The sequence below is a fragment of the Leopardus geoffroyi genome, chromosome D3, assembly GCF_018350155.1.
Source record: "Leopardus geoffroyi isolate Oge1 chromosome D3, O.geoffroyi_Oge1_pat1.0, whole genome shotgun sequence".
Taxonomy (NCBI): Eukaryota; Metazoa; Chordata; class Mammalia; order Carnivora; family Felidae; genus Leopardus; species Leopardus geoffroyi.
The window spans coordinates 37,069,554-37,091,527 of NC_059339.1; the positions used below are offsets into that span (position 1 = coordinate 37,069,554).

General features: G+C 42.8%; 1 protein-coding gene across 3 annotated transcripts in view; it reads left to right on the forward strand.

The window, feature by feature from the left end:
• Nucleotides 1-9,802, forward strand: part of LAMA1 (laminin subunit alpha 1) — a 168,478-nt gene extending 158,676 nt beyond the window's left edge. For all 3 annotated transcript variants that reach the window (XM_045459554.1, XM_045459555.1, XM_045459557.1), the window contains exons 57-63: nucleotides 466-578; nucleotides 2,678-2,867; nucleotides 3,403-3,561; nucleotides 4,089-4,242; nucleotides 5,476-5,609; nucleotides 8,611-8,833; nucleotides 9,442-9,802. In XM_045459554.1, coding sequence (XP_045315510.1) covers nucleotides 466-578; nucleotides 2,678-2,867; nucleotides 3,403-3,561; nucleotides 4,089-4,242; nucleotides 5,476-5,609; nucleotides 8,611-8,833; nucleotides 9,442-9,602 — 1,134 coding nt within the window. In that variant the 3' untranslated portion in view covers nucleotides 9,603-9,802. The remainder of the gene's footprint in view (nucleotides 1-465; nucleotides 579-2,677; nucleotides 2,868-3,402; nucleotides 3,562-4,088; nucleotides 4,243-5,475; nucleotides 5,610-8,610; nucleotides 8,834-9,441) is intronic.
• The last annotated feature ends 12,172 nt before the right edge of the window (nucleotides 9,803-21,974 follow it).

A 21,974-nucleotide genomic window follows, 5' to 3' on the forward strand; every position in this document is an offset into this window, starting at 1 on the left:
AGCAGGTTCCCCAGCAGCCCCCCTTTCAGCCTCGCTCCTCTCAGCTGGACTTGCTCTGTCTGGGAGGAATTGGAGACGTCAGGCTCGGAGCCTGCTGGTCACTTGTGGGCACTTCCAGTCTCCTGGTACATGTGCTTCCACTGATCCCCTCCAGCCCTTGCCCGGGGGTGGGAGGCAGGGGAGGGCAGCAGCAAGGCCTCTGCCCCTTTGGCCTGATGAATAGTCATGGGACTTTTAAGCAAACTTGAGTGGGACTGAGGTGAAAGACAGAAGCTCTAACTGCCTTCTCAGATAAAGACATAGCAAGTAAATTACTTAAAGCAGAGAATCAGCGCAGACAGGTATTTGTGGCTATTGGTGTTCTGATCCAGTTGCTTCTGAGATATTTCTTTCATGGAAAACTTGGGACACGTTAGTGGGGGCCCTGGCTCTGTGTGGCTGAGAGTCCATCTGCGTGTCTTACAGGGGCAGTGTGCCGTGGACAGAGCCCCAGAGTACATCCCCAACGCTCACCAGTTTGGCCTCATGCAAAGCAGCCATTTTGTGTTGCCCTTCAATCAGCTGGCTGTCAGAAAGAGGTGGGTGTTGTTCTAAAGTCTTTATTAGATGTCTCACCGATAAATGAATCCAGGAGGTATTCTTCAGCAATGAGTCTTTTCAGAAGCTTCTTGTGTGTTATTATGGAGTATTCAACGTGCAACCAAATGGCAGCGGTGAAAAGGCAGAGACAGGAATGCAGCCTTTGTGCAAACCAGATGCTTAAAATGTGGTCCAGTGGGGTTCCTGTGGTTTGTCCTTACCCCTTCTTGATGAAGGCTAGCTGCTGCCTCTGTATGAATATAGAAAAAGCACATAGGTAGGGAATCTCTCTAAATCATCTTGTTCTAGAATCTCAAGTCCTCTAGATCTATCATCCTCTGGACTTTCAATTCTATTGGAATTGGACTAATGTCTAATGGACATCCCCATTCTATTGTAAGCATTTACTAATCTGATCAAATTGTCCACCCAAACTCTTTCACTGTGCCTTTCAAACTCCCTGGTGCCACACCCACACCAATCTGAGCATTCCTTCTTGCCCTCACACCTGCTTGTCCCCAAGGGCTCTTCCTTGACAAAGCTAGCTCACATCCCACAGATGAGGCCTGGGGATTCCACATTCCTCCTCTCCTCTGAATCCTTCAGACTGCACCTGGTGTTACGGCCACCTGTGATCACTGCCCCTATGGCACCGTCTTCAGACCTTGCCTCAGTGTCTTTGTTCCATAACTTGGGCCATCATTTTCCATGAATTCGGCCACCCCACACTGGACCTTCCAAGTCTTCTGGCTCCTATCTGTCAGAGGGCTTTTCCTCAGCCACATTCTCCCCACGGTCACGCACACACCCTTGCCTACTTTGTAAATATCCATCCCACTTCCAACCAGAATCTCTACCTGAAGCATCCTATTAACCCCGTCCTCCTCATATCTACTGTTATCTCCCATTCCAACAGCTCCTCAACTGCATCAAGACCTTGAACCTGTCATGCTTTCTCACAAACCCTCCTTCTACAACTCCCCTAGAATAGTTTATCCCCAATACAGATGGGCACAGTGCCATTATTACAGGTACTCCTTTGTAAACTTCCACCACGGCCCCAGGAAAAATTCATACTTACTAATCTGTACCAGAATCCGCATTGGTGGTCAAGTCTGCAGAAGTACGTATCTCTTTCCTACCTGGTTTGACTTGAAAGCCATGGCCACTGATTTGAGATGGAACCTCCAGACTACATGAGTAGCCAATACTATTCTCTATTATGTTCATTTAAAAAAAAAATTTTTATAGCTTCTCTTATCTCAAAACTGTGCATTCCCACAGCCTCTCTTCATGCCCCAGTTGATGACTGCCTCAGTGAACAGAGAACTCTCCTCATCTGTCCACTACCCAAAAGAGCACCCCTGCTGCCTTTGTCCCTACCCTTGTACCTCTTCCCCTGCACCACAGAGGAAGGGTCCTGCTCGCCTCTGGAGCCCATCACCTCTCTCAGAGCCATCACCCTCTTCCTCATCAGTGTTAACAAGAGGAGCAAACACTTGTGCCACAAATTGCCTTGATATTTAACACTCCCTGTCCCAGAGTGCTTTAGTGTTGTGCTTTCTTCTGCGGGAGGATACCCAGATGCAGCCTTCCCTCCACTGCTGCGTGGAGCTGTCTCCCATGGAGCCCCGGTAGGGGGTTCCTGGCTGCCCACCCAAATCCACCCCATTGTTTTAGCATACTCGGCACTGTCTGCAAACAAAGTGCTGAGCTTTGTGGGGCTTGCTCCTGCCATTCAGAGCTCAGCTGAAACAGCACCTTTTCAGAGCTGCCTGCCCTCTTTAATAAAACCACCAGTTGGCCTCTCATGACCCAATTTTATCTCTGATAGATTTCTAGTATTAGTTTTGCGGGAGAAAGGACATTCCTCTTTGTTTAGTGCTCCAGCCTCAGCATCTAGAACAGTCTCTGGCAGATTATCTGTATGTGGTAACTATTAGTTGGGTGAACAGATGGATGAATGAATGAAAGAATAATGAATGACTCTGCTGAGATGTCAAATACACAGGTTGAAATAGTTATTAGATTCTCTCTTTGAGGTTATTTTTACATGTGAAAGTTTCTTTCTGAGGCCTGAGCTCTTGTTTTCCTCTAGGCTCTCAGTTCAGCTAAGTATCCGGACATTTGCCTCCAGCGGTCTGATTTACTACATGGCTCATCAGAACCAAGTTGATTATGCCACGCTCCAGCTGCATGGGGGCCACCTTCACTTCATGTTTGATCTTGGGAAAGGCAGAACAAAGGTCTCCCACCCTGCAGTGATCAGTGATGGCAGGTGGCACACGGTATGCCCTCAGGAAGCTGGTGAATCCCTCGTGCTAAGGTTTATTCCATCCATCCCTTGTATCCATTCCAGTTCGCTGTCATGAAGTGATCCCCTTTGGTTTCTAGCTTGCTTTGTGTCCACTATCTCCTCTATAGATATAAGCTTCTTGTAGGCAGGGACCTCTTCTGCATCCTGAAAGGCACTCAGCAGCCAACATTGGTGGAATGAATGAAAGGTACCAGAAGTGTTCTCACCTTGATGAGAGGTAAATCAAGCCTACCTGTGGCATGAGTGGGCCAACCCTTAGGTCATGGCATTTGCTTTCTTATAACTAGGCCTCAGGGGTTCTTCCCATTCTAATGTGCGCTTTGCCTGTGCCTGTCCAGCCTCCTGCCAGGCTTGGTCTCCTCAACACCAACTGTGTAAAAATCAGAGCCATCCTTTAGGATCTCATTCAGGTTATTACAGCTATAATGAACAGATGCTGCAAACAAACATCTGTTACAGTTTTCTCAGATTCCTTTAAAACTGTGGATATTCTCATTTTGCTCTAGGTCAAGACAGAGCACTTTAAAAGAAAGGGCTTCATGACAGTTGATGGCCAGGAATCCCCCACGGTGACAGCTGTGGGAGATGGTACCATGTTGGATGTGGAAGGAAAGCTGTACCTAGGAGGTCTTCCCTCTGAGTACAGAGCCAGGAACATTGGAAACGTAAGCTGTGTTTTCTGTTTGGAGCCCGTCTTACCTTTATTGTGGTTGTGCTTTTGTGGTTTTATTTGTAAAAGAAAAAGTTTATGTTGAATTATCTTGTTTGAAACTGGAGCTTGGCTGCATGATGCACACCTTTTAAACTGCATCCCTAAATTGTGTTGGGGCTTCCCCTTGAAGCTCAGCCAGCCTTTCCTACCTGTTAGTTAATGAACGTTTCCCCTTCCCCAGCCATTTAGCTCTGGTACAATGCAGGAAAGTCCAGTAGATTTGTATTTGCAGATTAGAAAACTCAGCATCTTGATTTCTACACTACTTAATCAAAATGATGGAAAACACCTTTACTGCATTACTAGCCAAGATACTCCTAGCTAGTAGCATTCCGTTAGATGTTTATGTAAACTATTGTGGAAATTCGATTTTAAAAACCAAAAGTTAACATTTTAATGTGTTTGTTGAAGCATAGGAACATTTTACCCTTGCCCTTCTTGTTCTACTTAGAGCATCTATTCTCATGTCACTTGGTTTAGATCACCCACAGTGTCCCCGCCTGCATTGGGGAGGTGATACTGAATGGCAAACAGCTGGACAAAAGCAGCCCAGTGTCTGCATTTGCAGTAAGCAGGTGCTATGCAGTGGCCCAGGAAGGAACGTTCTTTGAAGGCAGTGGATACGCAGCTCTTGGTATGTATTATCAATGATCTCAAAAGAAATCTTTGGGTTTATTTAGCCTGCACTCTGAAATGGATCCAGTGATATGTCCTGATAGGACAGGACCCCCTGAACAAGGCTGCAGCAAGACCATTTTAGTTAAGTGTTCGAGTTTATTCTAATTTCTCAACTTCTAATGTAAAAGCCTTCTCCCCCTCATGCTATCCAGATGGCCTGCTGCAGGCTTGTTCCCACCAGGAGAGCGGCAACTTCAGGCAGAGGGCAGACATGTGGTACTGGTTTTGTCTGTACTTTCCCTAAATTTATGTGAGCCACATTCTCTCTGCCCAAGTTAATAAAGGCCTTTGACAAAAATCAACATAAAATATCTAGACCAGCCAGCCAAATGCAAGTCAGATTTGATGAAGAAACTGACTCCATTGAGACTGTTGACAATACTGATCCTAAGTAGAGGAATTTAAATGTCTAAAATGCCTTCAAATGTAAATTCCTCACGGCTGAGAACTAAGCCTTTGTAATGTATCTGGCCTTCCCTCTCCATCTGATTTGCTGTTTGCACTCACAACCCTGCTCCTCTTGGCCTCTGTTCCGCTTTCTACCACAGGGAACCGCATTTCTCTGGCTTCCAGGGAGGTCCTGGTGGAAGATTAGGGGCGGGTGGGAGGAAAGGAAAAGCTAGCACACTTCTCTCCTTCACTCTGTGCTTCCAAGAAGCTCTGATAACACGGCCTTCTCCCAATTTTCCTCTAACCCTGGGCTGAACAACCATCTGCTATGTAGCCCCAGTTTGGTTTCTCAGCTTTTCTATCACTTGAATAAAATATACATTTAATTAAATCCTCAAGTAAAAAAACCTAGTGTGGATATGAATATGCTCAGTAAATGACACCATACCCAGTATGTAGATATTGGGAAAATAAAGTAGACTGTTGCCGGATAGATGATGAAGGGATTATATGGATCAAATCCCTTTCGGTTTTTTCCCTATGTGTCTCTAGAAGAGAGGATGTGCCTGCCTGGGCTCCGGTCTGGCTCAGCCCTGGTAGGTCTTGAATAGCATCACTTCATCTTACAGATGAGGAAGCTGAGGAGGGTGCTGGATCCAGAGAAAGAGCTAGCACCAGGCCTCCTGAACTAGGAACCAAAATGCACAGCCAACCGACCAGCCAGCCCACGGCCTCTCCGACTCTGAACGCTCCTGGGCCAGGCTCTTCCCTAACTTGGGGTTATCCTTGTATTTTTCAGTCAAGGAAGGCTACAAAGTCCGATCAGATGTAAATATAACACTGGAATTTCGTACCACCTCTGAGAATGGTGTCCTCCTGGGGATCAGCAGCGCCAAAGTAGATGCCATCGGATTAGAGATTGTGAATGGCAAGGTAAGTGCTTGATCTTGATGGGGTTCTCCTTTATCCCAGTGCCAGAGACAGGGCAATTGAGAAACAGTAGAAATACCTAGATCCAGGGGTGCCTAGGTGGTTCAGTCAGTTAAGCATCTGGCTTTGGCTCAGGTCATGAACTCATGGCTCCTGGCTTCAAGCCCCACATCGGGCTCTGTGCTGACAGCTCAGAGCCTGGAGCCTGCTTCAGATTCTGTCTCCATCTCTCTCTCTGCCCCTCCCCTGCTTGTGTACTATTTCTCTCTCTCAAATATAAATAGACATTAAAAAAATTAAAAAACAAAAAAACAAGAAATACCTAGATCCAAACTTCCAATGATCATGTCAGTGGAAAAGAGAAAAGGTTTAATTAATCTGAAAAAGATTAAAAATGACAAAAATGAAATTAAAGCAAAATTGCAATCTTACTACAACAGAAATCTTTTCTCCAGAGGCATCTGAAAATTGCCAACCTGATGCTCTCCCTTCCCTAATATTTGTTAACATTTTATTTGGAAGTAATTACAGATTGATAGCAAGTTATAGTAAAATATATAAGGAGGTTCCCCTGTGTTAGCATCTGCATAACTTTTTTTTTTTTTAATTTAAAAAAGTTTTTTTTTCGTATTTATTTTTGAGAGAGAGAGGCAGACTGCAAGTGAGGGAAGGGCAGAGAGAGAGAGGGAGACGCACAGTCTGGAAGCAGGCCCCAAGCTCTGAGCTGTCAGCACAGAATCCGACATGGGGGTCGAACCCATGAACTGTGAGATCATGACCTGAGCCGAAGTCAGCTCCCCAACGGAGTCACCCAGACGCTCTGCATAACTCTTAAAAAAAATTTTTTTTTAATGTTTACTTATTTTTGAGAGAAACAGAGGGGCAGAGAGAGAGGGAGACACAGAATCCGAAGCAGGCTCTAGGCTCTCAGCTGTCAGCAGAGAGCCCAATGCAGGACTCAAACTCATGAACTGCGAGATTGTGACCTGAACCAAGGTTGAATGCTTACCCGACTGAGCTACCCAGGTGTCCCTGCATAACTCTTACACAACATCAAATCCATGAAATTGACATTGGCATAATCCAGAGTTTTTTCAGTTGAGTTAGTTATACATGTACATGTGTGTGTGTAGCTCTACACAATTTTGTTTAGCTTTATGTATCCACCGTCATAGTCAAGATACTTAATTGTACCTCAAGGTTCTCTCAACCCACCCCTTCATATCCACACCAACTCTCTCCCTAGCCCTGGGCAACCACTGATCTGTTCTCCAGCTCTCTGTTATTTCATGAGTGTTATATAAATGATATGATACAGTATATGTCCTCTTGAGATTGGCTTTGTACACTCAGCCTCGTTTCCTGGCATTGATCTGGGCTGTTGTGTTTATCAATGGTTCATTTTTCTTTTTTTTTATTGCAGAGTATTCCATGTGATGGTTATACCACAGTCTAATTTTTTTAATTCAAAAAATATATATATTTTTTTTCTGTAACTATTCTGCTCTTGCTTTTCAGTCGCCAGTCTTTCCCATGTTCAGAACAAAATGAACTTAACAATTAGGATACCTTAGTCTCTTTTGCTTGAAAACTGCCTCTAGGTGCAAGCAAGATGTGAGGGAAGAGAGTCTTCCTTGTCCTTTCTTTTCTGTAAGTTCTCTCTTGACAATAGCTGAGGTGTGGCTTGGCATTCCTGGTCCTTAGGCATAGCCTCTGTCTTTTGTGCACTAGGCCAGTTGTCCCTGGCAAGTTGTAACGAATGGTCTGGAGTTTCAGCCATCACCAGGTTGTGGGAACTTATCCTGGAGATTATTAGGCCAACATCCCTTGCAGATCAAGCTTCCCATCCCGGTCAGGGGCACTGCTGTCTCTTCAGCCACCTCCTGCGTCCCCCAGAAGATCACAGGAGAACTGAGGAGTTGTTGCCAGGCCATGGGGATGAAAGGCGTCTCTTAAATCCTCTCTACCTAACTACACTTTTCACCATTTCTCTTGCACTGTGGTCAACTTGTGTTGCTCTGAAACTAAGATGCTTGACTCTTTTTAAGCTACTGCCTCCTGCAAGGAAGGAACAAGTCTCTGTGCTCTAGATTTTTCCCAATTTTATTTGCAATCTCATTTGCCTATTTCTAGTACTTCTGCTTCTTCCCCACTGGGTTTCCGGCTGCGAGGACATCCTAGAATGGGGGTGAGGAGGATGTAAGAAAATCAGATCCACCTCTTGTCCTTCACCTCTTCTCCCCCCTTATTTCATCTTCACGTCTAAACAAAGCTGCCTCTACATCATACCGCTTGCCCCTCTACACTGTGGCTTATAGCCAAAGGCTTCCTCATCTGGACTTCAAAAGAATTTTGAAAAATTCTGTATCATGTGCGTATTTTTATATGACATCTGCGAAACATTATTAGAAGTGTAACAGTTGCCAAAAATGTAATTTCTGATGTATATTTTACCCTCTACTATTGGCTTATTTTTCCTTTAAAACTTTTCTTAGCTGTTGCCCGAGGGTCTATAGTGTACATCTTTAATTTATCACAGTTGACCTCGAAATACACGGAGTCACCTCTACAACAGTATTCTTACAAGTATTCCCTGCTAGCTTTTGCAAGTCTTAGATTTTTTTGTGTGTTACAACTTGCTGTGGTAGGGCACCTATAGTCTGTCACAAGAGAGTCGGTAAATGGTCCTTCATAGGTGCTAGCCATCTGCTACAAACTGACCCTCTAAACCCATCAGCTCCTGCAGGCCTGAAAAAGGTACTGATTTGAGGGCAATGGCTTGGGCTTCTTCCCATGGAGGTGGTCATTGATCCTTTCTGTAGTTTCGGGAGTGATGAAACCTGCATCCTTTATGAGGTTATTTTTCAAAATCATTGTTTTTCATAGCTTGCCCTCCTTTTTAGCAGAATGGGGGGATTTATCTACTCCAAGAGCATTATATAAATGAATGGTGTTCCTTAAACATAGAAAAATTCACCAAGGTATTTGTGTCTTGTTTGTTTAGATCTTGTTTCATGTTAACAATGGTGCTGGTCGGATAACGGCCACATATAAACCCAAAGCTACCAGTACTCTGTGCGATGGAAGATGGCACACACTTCAAGCTCAGAAAAGCAAACACCGCTTGGTTCTGATTGTTGATGGGAATGCAGCTCACGCTGAAAGTCCACACACCCAGTCCACCTCAGCAGACACCAACAATCCCATTTATGTGGGCGGCTACCCTGGTACGTATGGGTGTCTGCTTTGCCCATTCACTTTTAAGGAGCTCTGTCAGTTTAGCTGGATACAGAATAGGGATTAAGAAAAATACATGGTTTGGGTGACAAATCCTTTACATTTTAGAAAGTCTATCTCAAATACCTAGAAGTTCTTGGAAAAGTTAAAATAATCTACACAAGTAAATTCACCGTTAGGTAAGACTCTGAGAACACTGGATGCAATGTAAAGTAAGCGAGATGACTTTACCGAGGCAAGTCATCTTAGATGACCCCCCAGAGTAGGAAGTCATTTTAGGGCAGGTAACCATTTTAGAGGACAAAGAAACATGATCTTATCCTCTGACATCGATTCTGGATTTGAATTCTGCATTTCGGATGTTCCCAGTGATTTTTACAAATAACGAAATAAACATCTCTTTGATGACTTTTAAGTCATAACTATACCTTAAAATTACCATATATTAAAAGTTTTCATTGACTTATCACAGAAGCAACATATGTGGGAGAACAGTGTTCTAATTTTGATGAAGAAACTACTTGATAATTACTTTTGCTCCTATTGTGCTAGTCATGTCATTTAACAAAATTAAGCAAGACTTCTCTCTCTTTAACAGCTGACGTAAAGCAAAACTGCCTGAGCAGCCAGACCTCCTTCCGGGGGTGCTTGAGAAAGCTCACTCTGATTAAGGGCCCACAAGTGCAATCCTATGACTTCAGCAGAGCTTTTGATCTACAAGGAGTTTTCCCTCATTCCTGTCCTGGGTCTGAACCCTGAATTTCAGAGCAACTCCCCAGTTGGGAATCATTGTTTATATTTTGAGGAGAATTGTTTTTGTGAATTAAAATCTCTCTTCAGTTCTGATTTCATTTTCAACTCAGGTTAAGTGTTTCCAGAGAGAAATTTTGTACTTATATTAAACTAAAACCATGTGTACAACAAATACCTCTATTAAATAGTTTAAAATGTAAATTGAATTAAGTGGCTCACTTTTTCTTTGTAAACACTGAATATTCTGTTGATTACCTGACAGTTTTTCATGTTTTACATTTTGAATTTTATAAAAATATGGAGTCTGGTCCAAGATAGTGACGTAGGAAGACCCTGAATTCACCTCCTCCACAATCTACACCTATTTATAGAGCAGTTCCTCCTGAAGAACTGAGGGCTGGCTGGATGGCTTCTGTGGCACAGAGCACGTAAAGAATGGCAAGAGAGATGGGGACATGGTAACAAAAGGAACCCCCAGCCCTGTGAATTGCAGTGGGGAAGGATAACATTGAGGGACCATGAGCTGATCCGTCTGCTCTACAGCACAGAAAAAAGCCGTCGTTTAAAAGAGCAACTAGTATCTAAGAGATCCTACCTTGTAAGTCCACCAAACAGGAGAGCTGCTGGAACTCTCTCTGGGTCGGAAAGGCTGGCAAGTACCATGGTTTACACTCCCCCGAACACCTCGATAGCACAGGCAGGAGCAGGGTTTGGTGCCTTAGCTGGCCTGCCACATTAGTACTGGGTTCCCTGGAGCACAAAAAAAAGCCATGGTATAAAAGAGCAAATAGAATACAAAAGAGCCAGCTCTAAAACCACCAGACAGTGAGGGAGATGCTGGAACTCTTTCTAGGTTGGAGGGGCTGGCAAGTGCCATGGTTTACGTTCCCCATCTACCTTGATAGTGTGGATGGGAAGAAGGTCCAGGCACCAGAGCTGGCCTACTACCTGAGTCCTGGGCCACTAGCCCACACCACCCCAGCCATTCCACCAAGGAGGCCCCGAAACAGCACACACTAGAACACCCCTTGTCAATGCTCACTATAGCTCCAGCCATCCCATCAAGGTGACACAGGCACAAAGCACCCCAGAATACTCCATGCCTATACCACTTCGGCTCCAGACTGCTTGCCAGGGCACCCTGGTGAAGAGGATGCTGGGACTTCCTGGCTCATGCTGCTTTGGCTCCAGCCACCCCACCAAGGTGGCCAATATTCAGAGTGACCAGGAACCCGAAGCCCCTGCCTGCCGTGGGGTTCCAGCCACATCACCAGGGTAGCCCCGGGGCAGAATGTCCCAGGATTCCCTGACCTGTGCCAGTTCTAATCGCCACACTAGGTCACTCCCTGTGCTTGTACCCACTGTGACTTCACCTGTCCTCAAGGATACCTTCTGGCCAGAGAGCCCTGGAACTGCCTGAGTCAATACCCACCATCAGCTACAGATCTCCTACCCAGATGCCCCATACATGGAGCACCCCAGGTCCCTCTGGCCTGCCTCAGCTACAGCTGCCCCACCAGAGTGCCCACTGCATGGAGAGCCCTGAAACACCCCAGCCCACATCCACTTCAGCTTCAGCTGTCCTTCCAGGGTGCATGGAGTACTCTGGGACAGCCCAGCCCATACCCATGCCAGCTCCAGCCATCACACCAGGCACCCCTAGCACAGAGTGCCACGTGATCCCCAGCCTGCACCAGACACAGCTCCAGCCAGCCGGCCAAAGCCATAAGACACACACATTCTACACGGGAGATGACCATACACAAGACCACTCCTTCAAGTTTAGAAGTGCTGCGCCGCCTATTTCAGAGGATCACACACAGAAAGTCAAGTAAAATGAGAAGACAGGGGCATATGCTCCCAATGAGAGAACAAGACACAAACTCAGAGAAAAAACTAAATGAAATGGAGATAAACAATACGCATGATAGAGTGTAAAGTAATGTTCATAAAGATGCTCACCAGACTGGAGAAGAGTGGAAGAACTCAGTGAAAACTTCAACAAAGAGACGGCAAATATAAAAAAGAATCAGAATTGAAATTAATAACTGAAATAAAAAATACACTCTAGGGAGTCCATAGATTAGTAGATGCAGAAGATATCAGCAGTCTGGAAAACAGGGTAATGAAAAGCACTCTGGCAGAACGGAAAAAAGAAAATAGTATTTTAAAAAAGGAGGGTAGGTTAAGGGATCTCTTGGACAACATCAAGCAAACGTTTACATTATAGGGGCCCAAGAAGATGACAGAAAGGAGCAGAAAACTTATTTGAATAAATAATAGCTGAAAACTTCCCCAACCTGGGGAAGTAACGGATATCCAGGTTCTGAAAGTACAGAGTTCCAAACAAAATGAACACAAGAAGGTACACAACTAAACACAAAATTAAAATGTCAAAGGTTAAAGATAAACAGACAATTTCAAAGCAGCAAGAGAAAAGCAAACTGTTATATACAAGGGAAACCCTATAGGGCTTCCAGCTGATTTTTCAGTAACCACTTTGTAGGCTAGAAGGGAGTGGGATGACATATTCAAACAGCTGAAAGACAGAAGCCTATAACCAAGAATACTCTACCCAGAAAGATTATCATTTAGAATTCAGAGACAGAGAAATAGTTTCCCAGTCAAAAGTTAAAGGAGTTCATTGACACTAAACATGTCTTATAAGAACCGTTAAAGGGACTTCTTTAAGTGGAAAACAAAAGGTCACAGAAGAAAATTATGAATAAAAAGATGTAAAAATATGACAGCATATACATAAAAGGTGGAGGGAGTAAAAAAGTTCACTTAGGATGTGTTCACACTTAGATAACCATCAACTCAACATACACTGCTGTATTCTTAGGACCCTATACATGAGGCTCATGGCAACCCAAACCCCAAAACATAACACATAAAGAGAAATAAAGCCAAATATGACACTACAGAAAGTCCTCAACTGCAAGAAAAGAGAGCAAGAGTAGAATGGACAGAGAAGAATTACAAAGACCACTGAAAACAATTAACAAAACAGCAGTAAGTACATACCTCACAATAGTTACTTTAAATTAAATGGACTAAATGCTCTAATCAGAAGACATACAGAAGCAGAATGGATAAAAAAGCAAGACCCATCTATATGGTGCCTAAAGAGACTCACTTCAAACCTAAAGACAATACAGACGGAAAGTAAAGGGATGGAAAAAGATATACCATGCGAATACGGGGGGAAGGGGGGGAGCAGGGAAGCAACACTCACACCAGACAAGATGGACTTTAAAACAAAAACTATGGTAAGAGACAGATAAAGGCAATACATTATGATAAAGGAGTCAAACCAACAAGAGGATACATAAATATCTATGTACCCAACACTGAAAAACCTAAATACATAAATATAAAAGGAGAAATTGACAGTAATACAATAATAGTAGGGGACTTCAATACTCCATTTACATAAAAGGAAAGAATATCCAGGCAGAAAACCCGTAAGAAAATAGTGTCTTTGAATGACATACTAACAAGACAAACCAGGTATGTATAGAACATTCCATTCAAAACCAGAGAATACACATTTTTTTCAAGTGCACACGGAACACTATTAGGATACGTTAGGTTACAAAACAAGTCTCAATAAATTTAAGATTAGAATTGTATCGTGTATCCTTTCCACAATTGTATGAAACAAGAAATCAACCACACACACATAACACACACACGCACACCACAAAACACAAACACATGGAGGCTAAACAACATACTACTACTAAACAGTAAATGGGTTAACAAAGAATTCAAAGAGGACATTGAAATGAAAATGAAAACACAACAGTTCCTAAAGATTTTGAACTGTTGTGTTTTGATTTTCATTTGAGAAACTGAAAACCGTTCTAAGAGTGAAATTTATGGTAGTACAGACTTACCTCAAGAAACAAGAAAATTCTCAAATAATCTAACCTCACTCCTAAAGGAACTAAGAAAAGAAGAAAGCCCATTTAATCTACAATAATGGAGTCAACAATATACAATGGGGAAAGACAATCTCTTTAACAAATAGTTCTGGGGACCCTGGACAGCAAAAGAATGAAATGGACCACTTTCTTACACCATACACAAAAATAAAGTCAAAATGGATTAAAACCTAAATGTGAGACCTGAAACCATAAAACTTCTTGAAAAGAACATAAGCAACAATTTCTTTGACATCAGCCACGGAAACATTTTTCTAGATATGCCTCCTTAGGTGAGGGCAAAAAAAGCAAAAATAAATTTGGACTACACCACAATAAAAGGCTTCTGCACAGTGAGGAAACAATCAACAAAACAAAAAGGCAACCTACTGGATGGGAGAAGATATTTGCAAATGATACATTTTACAAGGAGTTAATATACAAAATATATAAAGAACTCATACAACTCAACACCAGAATACCCAAATAAAATGGGCGGGGGACCACACATTTTCCAAAGGAGACTTACAGATGGCCAACAGACACATGCAAAGATGCTCAACATCACTAGCTATCAGGAAAATGCAAATTAAAACCACAATGAGAGATCACCTTATACTTGTCAGGATGATTAGAATCAAAAGGACAAGAAATAAGTGTTGGTAAGGATGTGGAGAAAAAGGAACCCTTATGCACTACTGATGGGAATGTAAACTGGTGCAGCCAGTGTGAAAAACAGTATGGAGGTTCCTCAAAATAATTAAAAATAAGGGCTGCCTGGTGGCTCAGTGGGTTAAGCATCTGACTTCAGTTCACGTCATGATCTCACTGTCCATGAGTTCGAGCCCCACATCGGGCCCTGTGTTGACAGCTCAGAGCCTGAGCCTGCTTCGGATTCTGTGCCTCCCTCTCTCTGCCCCTCCCCTGCTCACATTCTCTCTCAAAAATAAATAAACATAAAAAAATTTTTAATTAAAAATAGAAATATGACCCACTAATTCCACTATGGGGTATTTACCCAAAGAAAACAAAAACACTAATTCGAAAAGATATATACACTCCTATGTTTACTACAGTATTATTTACAATAGCTAAGATATGGAAGCAACCCCAGTGTCCATCAATAAATAAATCGATGAAAAAGTGGACAGCATACATATAAAATGAAAAAAAGCAAAAACAGACCCATACCTACAGAGAAAAAACTAATGAGGGCCAGAGGGGAGTGAGGCGGGGCAATGGGGAAAATGGGTGAAGGGCGGTGGGAGGTACAGACTTCCATCTATGGAATGATTAAATAATGGGGATAAAAAATAATAGCGTAGGAGAGAAGATGGCGACGTAGGAGGACACTGGGCTCACCACGCGTCCTGCTGATCACTTAGATTCCACCTACACCTGCCTAAATAACCCAGAAAACCACCAGAAGATTAGCAGAACAGAGTCTCCGGAGCCAAGCGCAGACGAGAGGCCCACGGAAGAGGGTAGGAAGGGCGGCAAGGCAGTGCATGCTCCACGGACTGGCAGGAGGGAGCCGGGGCGGAGGGCCAGCCCACCGGCCAAGCAGAGCCCCCGAGTCTGGCTTGCAAAAGCGGAGGGGCCGGACGGAGTGTGTTCCGACAGCAAGCGGGACTTAGCATCTGGGAGGTCGTAAGTTAACAGCTCTGCTCGGAGAACAGGAGGGCTGGAGGACAACGGGAGGAAGAGTTGTTGAGCCCCGGACGACAGAGCGCAGCTTGGCGGAGAACAAAGGCGCTCGCCCAGCCAAAATCCCAAAGGGAACCAGTTCCTGCCAGGGAACTTGCTTGCACCACGCAAACACCCAACGCTGTGCTTCTTCGGATCCATCCCTCCGGCGGGTCTGACTCCCTCCGGGTGCCGCAGGGCCCTTCCCGAAGCGGATCTCCAAAGGAAAAGCGAGCTGAGCCTCCCCCTCCCACCCCTGTGCACCTTGCCGATCCTCCCCCGCTAATATGCCAGATCCCCAGCACCACAAGCCTGGCAGTGTGCAAGTAGCTCAGACAGGCCACACCACCCCACCCCACAGTGAATCCCGCCCCTAGGAGAGGGGAAGAGAAGGCACACACCAGTCTGACTGTGGCCCCAGCAGTGGGCTGGGGGCAGACATCAGGTCGGACTGTGGCCCCGCCCACAACTCCAATTATACACCACAGCACAGGGAAAGTGCTCTGCAGGTCCGTACCACTCCAGGGACTATCCAAAATGACCAAATGGAAGAATTCCCCTCAAAAGAATCTCCAGGAAATAACAACAGCTAATGAACTGATCAAAAAGGATTTAAATAATATAACAGAAAGTGAATTTAGAATAATAGTGATAAAATTAATCGCTGGGCTTGAAAACAGTATAAAGGACAGCAGAGAATCTATTGCTACAGAGATCAAGGGACTAAGGAACAGTAAGGAGGAGCTGAAAAATGCTTTAAACGAGATGCAAAATAAAATGGAAACGACCACGGCTCGGATTGAAGAGGCAGAGGAGAGAATAGGTGAACTAGAAGATAAAATTATGGAAAAAGAGGAAGCTGAGAAAAAGATACAAAAATCCAGGAGTATGAGGGGAAAATTAGAGAACTAAGTGATACACTAAAAAGAAATAATATACGCATAATTGGTATCCCAGAGGAGGAAGAGAGAGGGAAAGGTGCTGAAGGTGTACTTGAAGAAATCATAGCTGAGAACTTCCCTGAACTGGGGAAGGAAAAAGGCATCGAAATCCAAGATGCACAGAGAACTCCCTTCAGACATAACTTGAATCGATCTTCTGCACAACATATCATAGTGAAACTGGCAAAATACAAGGATAAAGAGAAAATTCTGAAAGCAGCAAGGGATAAACGTGCCGTAACATATAAAGGGAGACCTATAAGACTCCTGACTGATCTCTCTTTGAAACTTGGCAGGCCAGAAAGGATTGGCACGAGATCTTCAATGTGTTGAACAGAAAAAATATGCAGCCGAGAATCCTTTATCCAGCAAATCTGTCATTTAGAATAGAAGGAGAGATAAAGGTCTTCCCAAACAAACAAAAACTGAAGGAATTCGTCATCACTAAACCAGCCCTACAAGAGATCCTAAGGGGGATCCTGTGAGACAAAGTACCAGAGACCTCACTACAAGCATGAAACCTATGGACATCACAATGACCCTAACCCGTATCTTTCTATAATAACACTGAATGTAAATGGATTAAATGCGCCAACCAAAAGACACAGGGTATCAGAATGGATAAAAAAAAAACAAGACCCATCTATTTGCTGTCTACAAGAGACTCATTTTAGACCTGAGGACACCTTTAGATTGAGAGTGAGGGGATGGAGAACTATTTATCATGCTACTGGAAGCCAAAAGAAAGCTGGAGTAGCCATACTTATATCAGACAAACTAGACTTTAAATTAAAGGCTGTAACAAGAGATGAAGAAGGGCATTATATAATAATTACAGGGTCTATTCATCAGGAAGAGCTAACAATTATAAATGTCTATGCGCCGAATACCGGAGCCCCCAAATATATAAAACAATTACTCATAAACATAAGCAACCTTATTGATAAGAATGTGGTAATTGCAGGGGACTTTAACACTCCACTTACAGAAATGGATAGATCATCTAGACACATGGTCAATAAAGAAACAAGGGCCCTGAATGAGACATTGGATCAGATGGACTTGACAGATATATTTAGAACTCTGCATCCCAAAGCAACAGAATATACTTTCTTCTCGAGTGCATATGGAACATTCTCCAAGATAGATCATATACTGGGTCACAAAACAGCCCTTCATAAGTATACAAGAATTGAAATCATACCATGCATACTTTCAGACCACAATGCTATGAAGCTTGAAATCAACCACAGGAAAAAGTCTGAAAAACCTCCAAAAGCATGGAGGTTAAAGAACACCCTACTAAAGAATGAGTGGGCCAACCAGGCAATTAGACAAGAAATTTAAAAATATATGGAAACAAACGAAAATGAAAATACAACAATCCAAACGCTTTGGGATGCAGCGAAGGCAGTTCTGAGAGGAAAATACATTGCAATCCAGGCCTATCTCAAGAAACAAGAAAAATCCCAAATACAAAATCTAACAGCACACCTAAGGGAAATAGAAGCAGAACAGCAAAGGCAGCCTAAACCCAGCAGAAGAGGAGAAATAATAAAGAACAGAGCAGAAATAAACAATATAGAATCTAAAAAAACTGTAGAGCAGATCAACGAAACCAAGAGTTGGTTTTTTGAAAAAATGAACAAAATTGACAAACCTCTAGCCAGGCTTCTCAAAAAGAAAAGGGAGATGACCCAAATAGATAAAATCATGAATGAAAATGGAATTATTACAACCAATCCCTCAGAGATACAAACAATTATCAGGGAATACTATGAAAAATTATATGCCATCAAATTGGAAAACCTGGAAGAAATGGACAAATTCCTAAACACCCACACTCTTCTAAAAGTCAATCAGGAGGAACTAGAAAGCTTGAACAGACCCATAACGAGTGAAGAAATTGAATCGGTTATCAAAAATCTCCCAACAAATAAGAGTCCAGGACCAGATGGCTTCCCTGGGGAGTTCTACCAGACGTTTAAAGCAGAGATAATACCTATCCTTCTCAAGCTATTCCAAGAAATAGAAAGGGAAGGAAAACTTCCAGACTCATTCTATGAAGCCAGTATTACTTTGATTCCCAAACCAGAGACCTAGTAAAAAAAGAGAACTACAGGCCAATATCCCTGATGAATATGGATGCAAAAATTCTCAATAAGATACTCGCAAATCGAATTCAACAGCATATAAAAAGAATTATTCACCATGATCAAGTGGGATTCATTCCTGGGATGCAGGGCTGGTTCAACATTCGCAAATCAATCAACGTGATACATCACATTAATAAAAGATAAGAACCATATGATCCTGTCAATCGATGCAGAAAAGGCCTTTGACAAAATTCAGCACCGTTTCTTAATAAATACCCTTGAGAAAGTCGGGATAGAAGGAACATACTTAAACATCATAAAAGCCATTTATGAAAAGCCCACAGCTAACATCATCCTCAATGGGGAAAAACTGAGAGCTTTTTCCCTGAGATCAGGAACACGACAGGGATGCCCACTCTCACCGCTGTTGTTTAACATAGTGTTGGAAGTTCTAGCATCAGCAATCAGACAACAAAAGGAAATCAAAGGCATCAAAATTGGCAAAGATGAAGTTAAGCTTTCACTTTTTGCAGATGACATGATACTATACATGGAAAATCTGACAGACTCCACCAAAAGTCTGCTAGAACTGATACAGGAATTCAGCAAAGTTGCAGGATACAAAATCAATGTACAGAAATCAGTTGCATTCTTATACAGTAACAATGAAGCAACAGAAAGACAAATAAAGAAACTGATCCCATTCACAATTGCACCAAGAAGCATAAAATACCTAGGAATAAATCTAACCAAAGATGTAAAAGATCTGTATGCTGAAAACTATACAAAGCTTATGAAGGTAACTGAAGAAGATATAAAGAAATGGAAAGACATTCCCTGCTCATGGACTGGAAGAATAAGTATTGTCAAAATGTCAATACTACCCAAAGCTATCTACACATTCAATGCAATCCCAATCAAAATTGCATCAGCATTCTTCTCGAAACTAGAACAAGCAATCCTAAAATTCATATGGAACCACAAAAGGCCCCGAATAGCCAAAGTAATTTTGGAGAAGAAGACCAAAGTAGGAGGCATCACAATCCCAGACTTTAGCCTCTACTACAAAGCTGTCATCATCAAGACAGCAGGGTATTGGCACAAAAACAGACACATACACCAATGGGATAGAATAGAAACCCCAGAACTAGACCCACAAACGTATGGCCAACTAATCTTTGACAAAGCAGGAAAGAACATCCAATGAAAAAAGACAGTCTCTTTAACAAATGGTGCTGGGAGAACTGGACAGCAACATGCAGAAGGTTGAAACTAGACCACTTTCTCGCACTATTCACAAAAATAAACTCAAAATGGATAAAGGACCTGAATGTGAGACAGGAAACCATCAAAACCCTAGAGGAGAAAACAGGAAAAGACCTCTCTGACCTCAGCCATAGCAATTTCTTACTTGACACATCCCCAAAGGCAAGGGAATTAAAAGCAAAAATGAACTACTGGGACCTTATGAAGATAAAAAGCTTCTGCAGAGCAAAGGAAACAACCAACAAAACTAAAAGGCAACCAGCAGAATGGGAAAAGATATTTGCAAATGACATATCGGACAAAGGGCTAGTATCCAAAATCTATAAAGAGCTCACCAAACTCCACACCCGAAAAACAAATAACCCAGTGAAGAAATGGGCAGAAAACATGAACAGACACTTCTCTAAAGAAGACATCCGGATGGCCAACAGGCACATGAAAAGATGCTCAATGTCGCTCCTCATCAGGGAAATACAAATCAAAACCACACTCAGATATCACCTCACGCCAGTCAGAGTGGCCAAAATGAACAAACCAGGAGACTATAGATGCTGGAGAGGATATGGAGAAACGGGAACCCTCTTGCACTGTTGGTGGGAATGCAAATTGGTGCAGCCACTCTGGAAAACAGTGTGGAGGTTCCTCAGAAAATTAAAAATAGACCTACCCTATGACCCAGCAATAGCACTGCTAGGAATTTACCCAAGGGATACAGGAGTACTGATGCACAGGGGCACTTGTACCCCAATGTTTATAGCAGCACTCTCAACAATAGCCAAATTATGGAAAGAGCCTAAATGTCCACCAACTGATGAATGGATAAAGAAATTATGGTTTATATACACAATGGAGTACTACGTGGCAATGAGAAAGAATGAAATATGACCCTTTGTAGCAACGTGGATGGAACTGGAGAGTGTGATGCTAAGTGAAATAAGCCATACAGAGAAAGACAGATACCATATGTTTTCACTCTTATGTGGATCCTGAGAAACTTAACAGAAACCCATGGGGGAGGGGAAGAAAAAAAAAAAAAAGAGGTTAGAGTGGGAGAGAGCCAAAGCATAAGAGACTCTTAAAAACTGAGAACAAACTGAGGGTTGATGGGGGTGGGAGGGAGGGGAGGGTGGGTGATGGGTAGTGAGGAGGGCACCTTTTGGGATGAGCACTGGGTGTTGTATGGAAACCAATTTGACAATAAATTTCATATATTGAAAAAAAAAAATAATAGCGTAGAGAAAATAGTCAGAGGTACTGTAATAGTGCTGTGTGGTGCCAGATGGTAGCTCCACGTGTAGTGAGCACAGCACAACATACACTATCTAATCACTATATGGTACACCTGAAACTGATGGAACACTAACATCGACTGTACTTCAATTGGTTTGAAAAACTGCCCTTAAAGACTGAATAGTAAAACAAAGGAATGTTGACTGCACCCATCTTAATTTGAAGAGCTGGGGGGAAAAAAAAACATTTTCAACCAATCCAATAAGATCCTGTTTCTTTTCTTTTCTTTTCCACGTTTATTTATTTTTGAGGGAGACGGAGTCAGTATGAGCGGGGGAGACGCAGAGAGAGGGAGATAGGGAATCCCAAGCAGGCTCTGTGCTGCTAGCACAGAGCCCGACACGGGGCTTAGACTCATGAAACCATGAGATCATCACCAGAGCCGAAACCAAGAGTCAGATGCTTAACTGACTAAACCACCCAGGCGCCCCAGATCCTATTTTTAAGAGAAAAAGAACTCTATTTTCAAAGTGTCTAAAGCTTATACAAATGTCTAAACAGACTAGCATTCTGGCACATCCACTCTAGAAAGTTAATTTTAACCCTAGAAAATAATGATTTTTTGACTCAGTAAAAAAGAATAAATTAAAAAATAAAGGATCTCTATAGCTTATAATAGGTTAGAACAAAGAATGAATATTTTCATTTCTTTACCAAAATTTTTAAGCTCTGATTTCTACAACAGACCAGCAATGCTATTGGTTACATCTCAGCAGAGGGCATCAGCTGTTTGCTGCAGAAGACTTTAAACAGGCCCTAGGGAGTCATAGGGGACAAAGGGGACAAAGGGAGCAAAGGAAGGAGATGGAACCTCCTTTAGACAGACTGTTGTTTAATCAGGGCCTGAACTAAACATTTTTCGGGACCAAAAAAAAAAAAATGTGTATACACACACACACACACACATACACACACACACACACACACATAAATAAACGTATGTGTGTGTGTGTATATAATTCTTTCCCCTTGATCAGCTACATTTTGTTTTTGTTTTTGCTTTTGATTTTTAAAATATTTTTAATGTTTGTTTATTTTTGAGAGAGAGAAAGAGTACAACCAGGGGAGGGGCAGAGAGAGATGGAGACACAGAATCTGAAGCAGGCTCCAGGCTCCACGCTGTCAACACGGAGCCTGATGTGGCGCTCGAACTCAAGAACTGCGAGATCA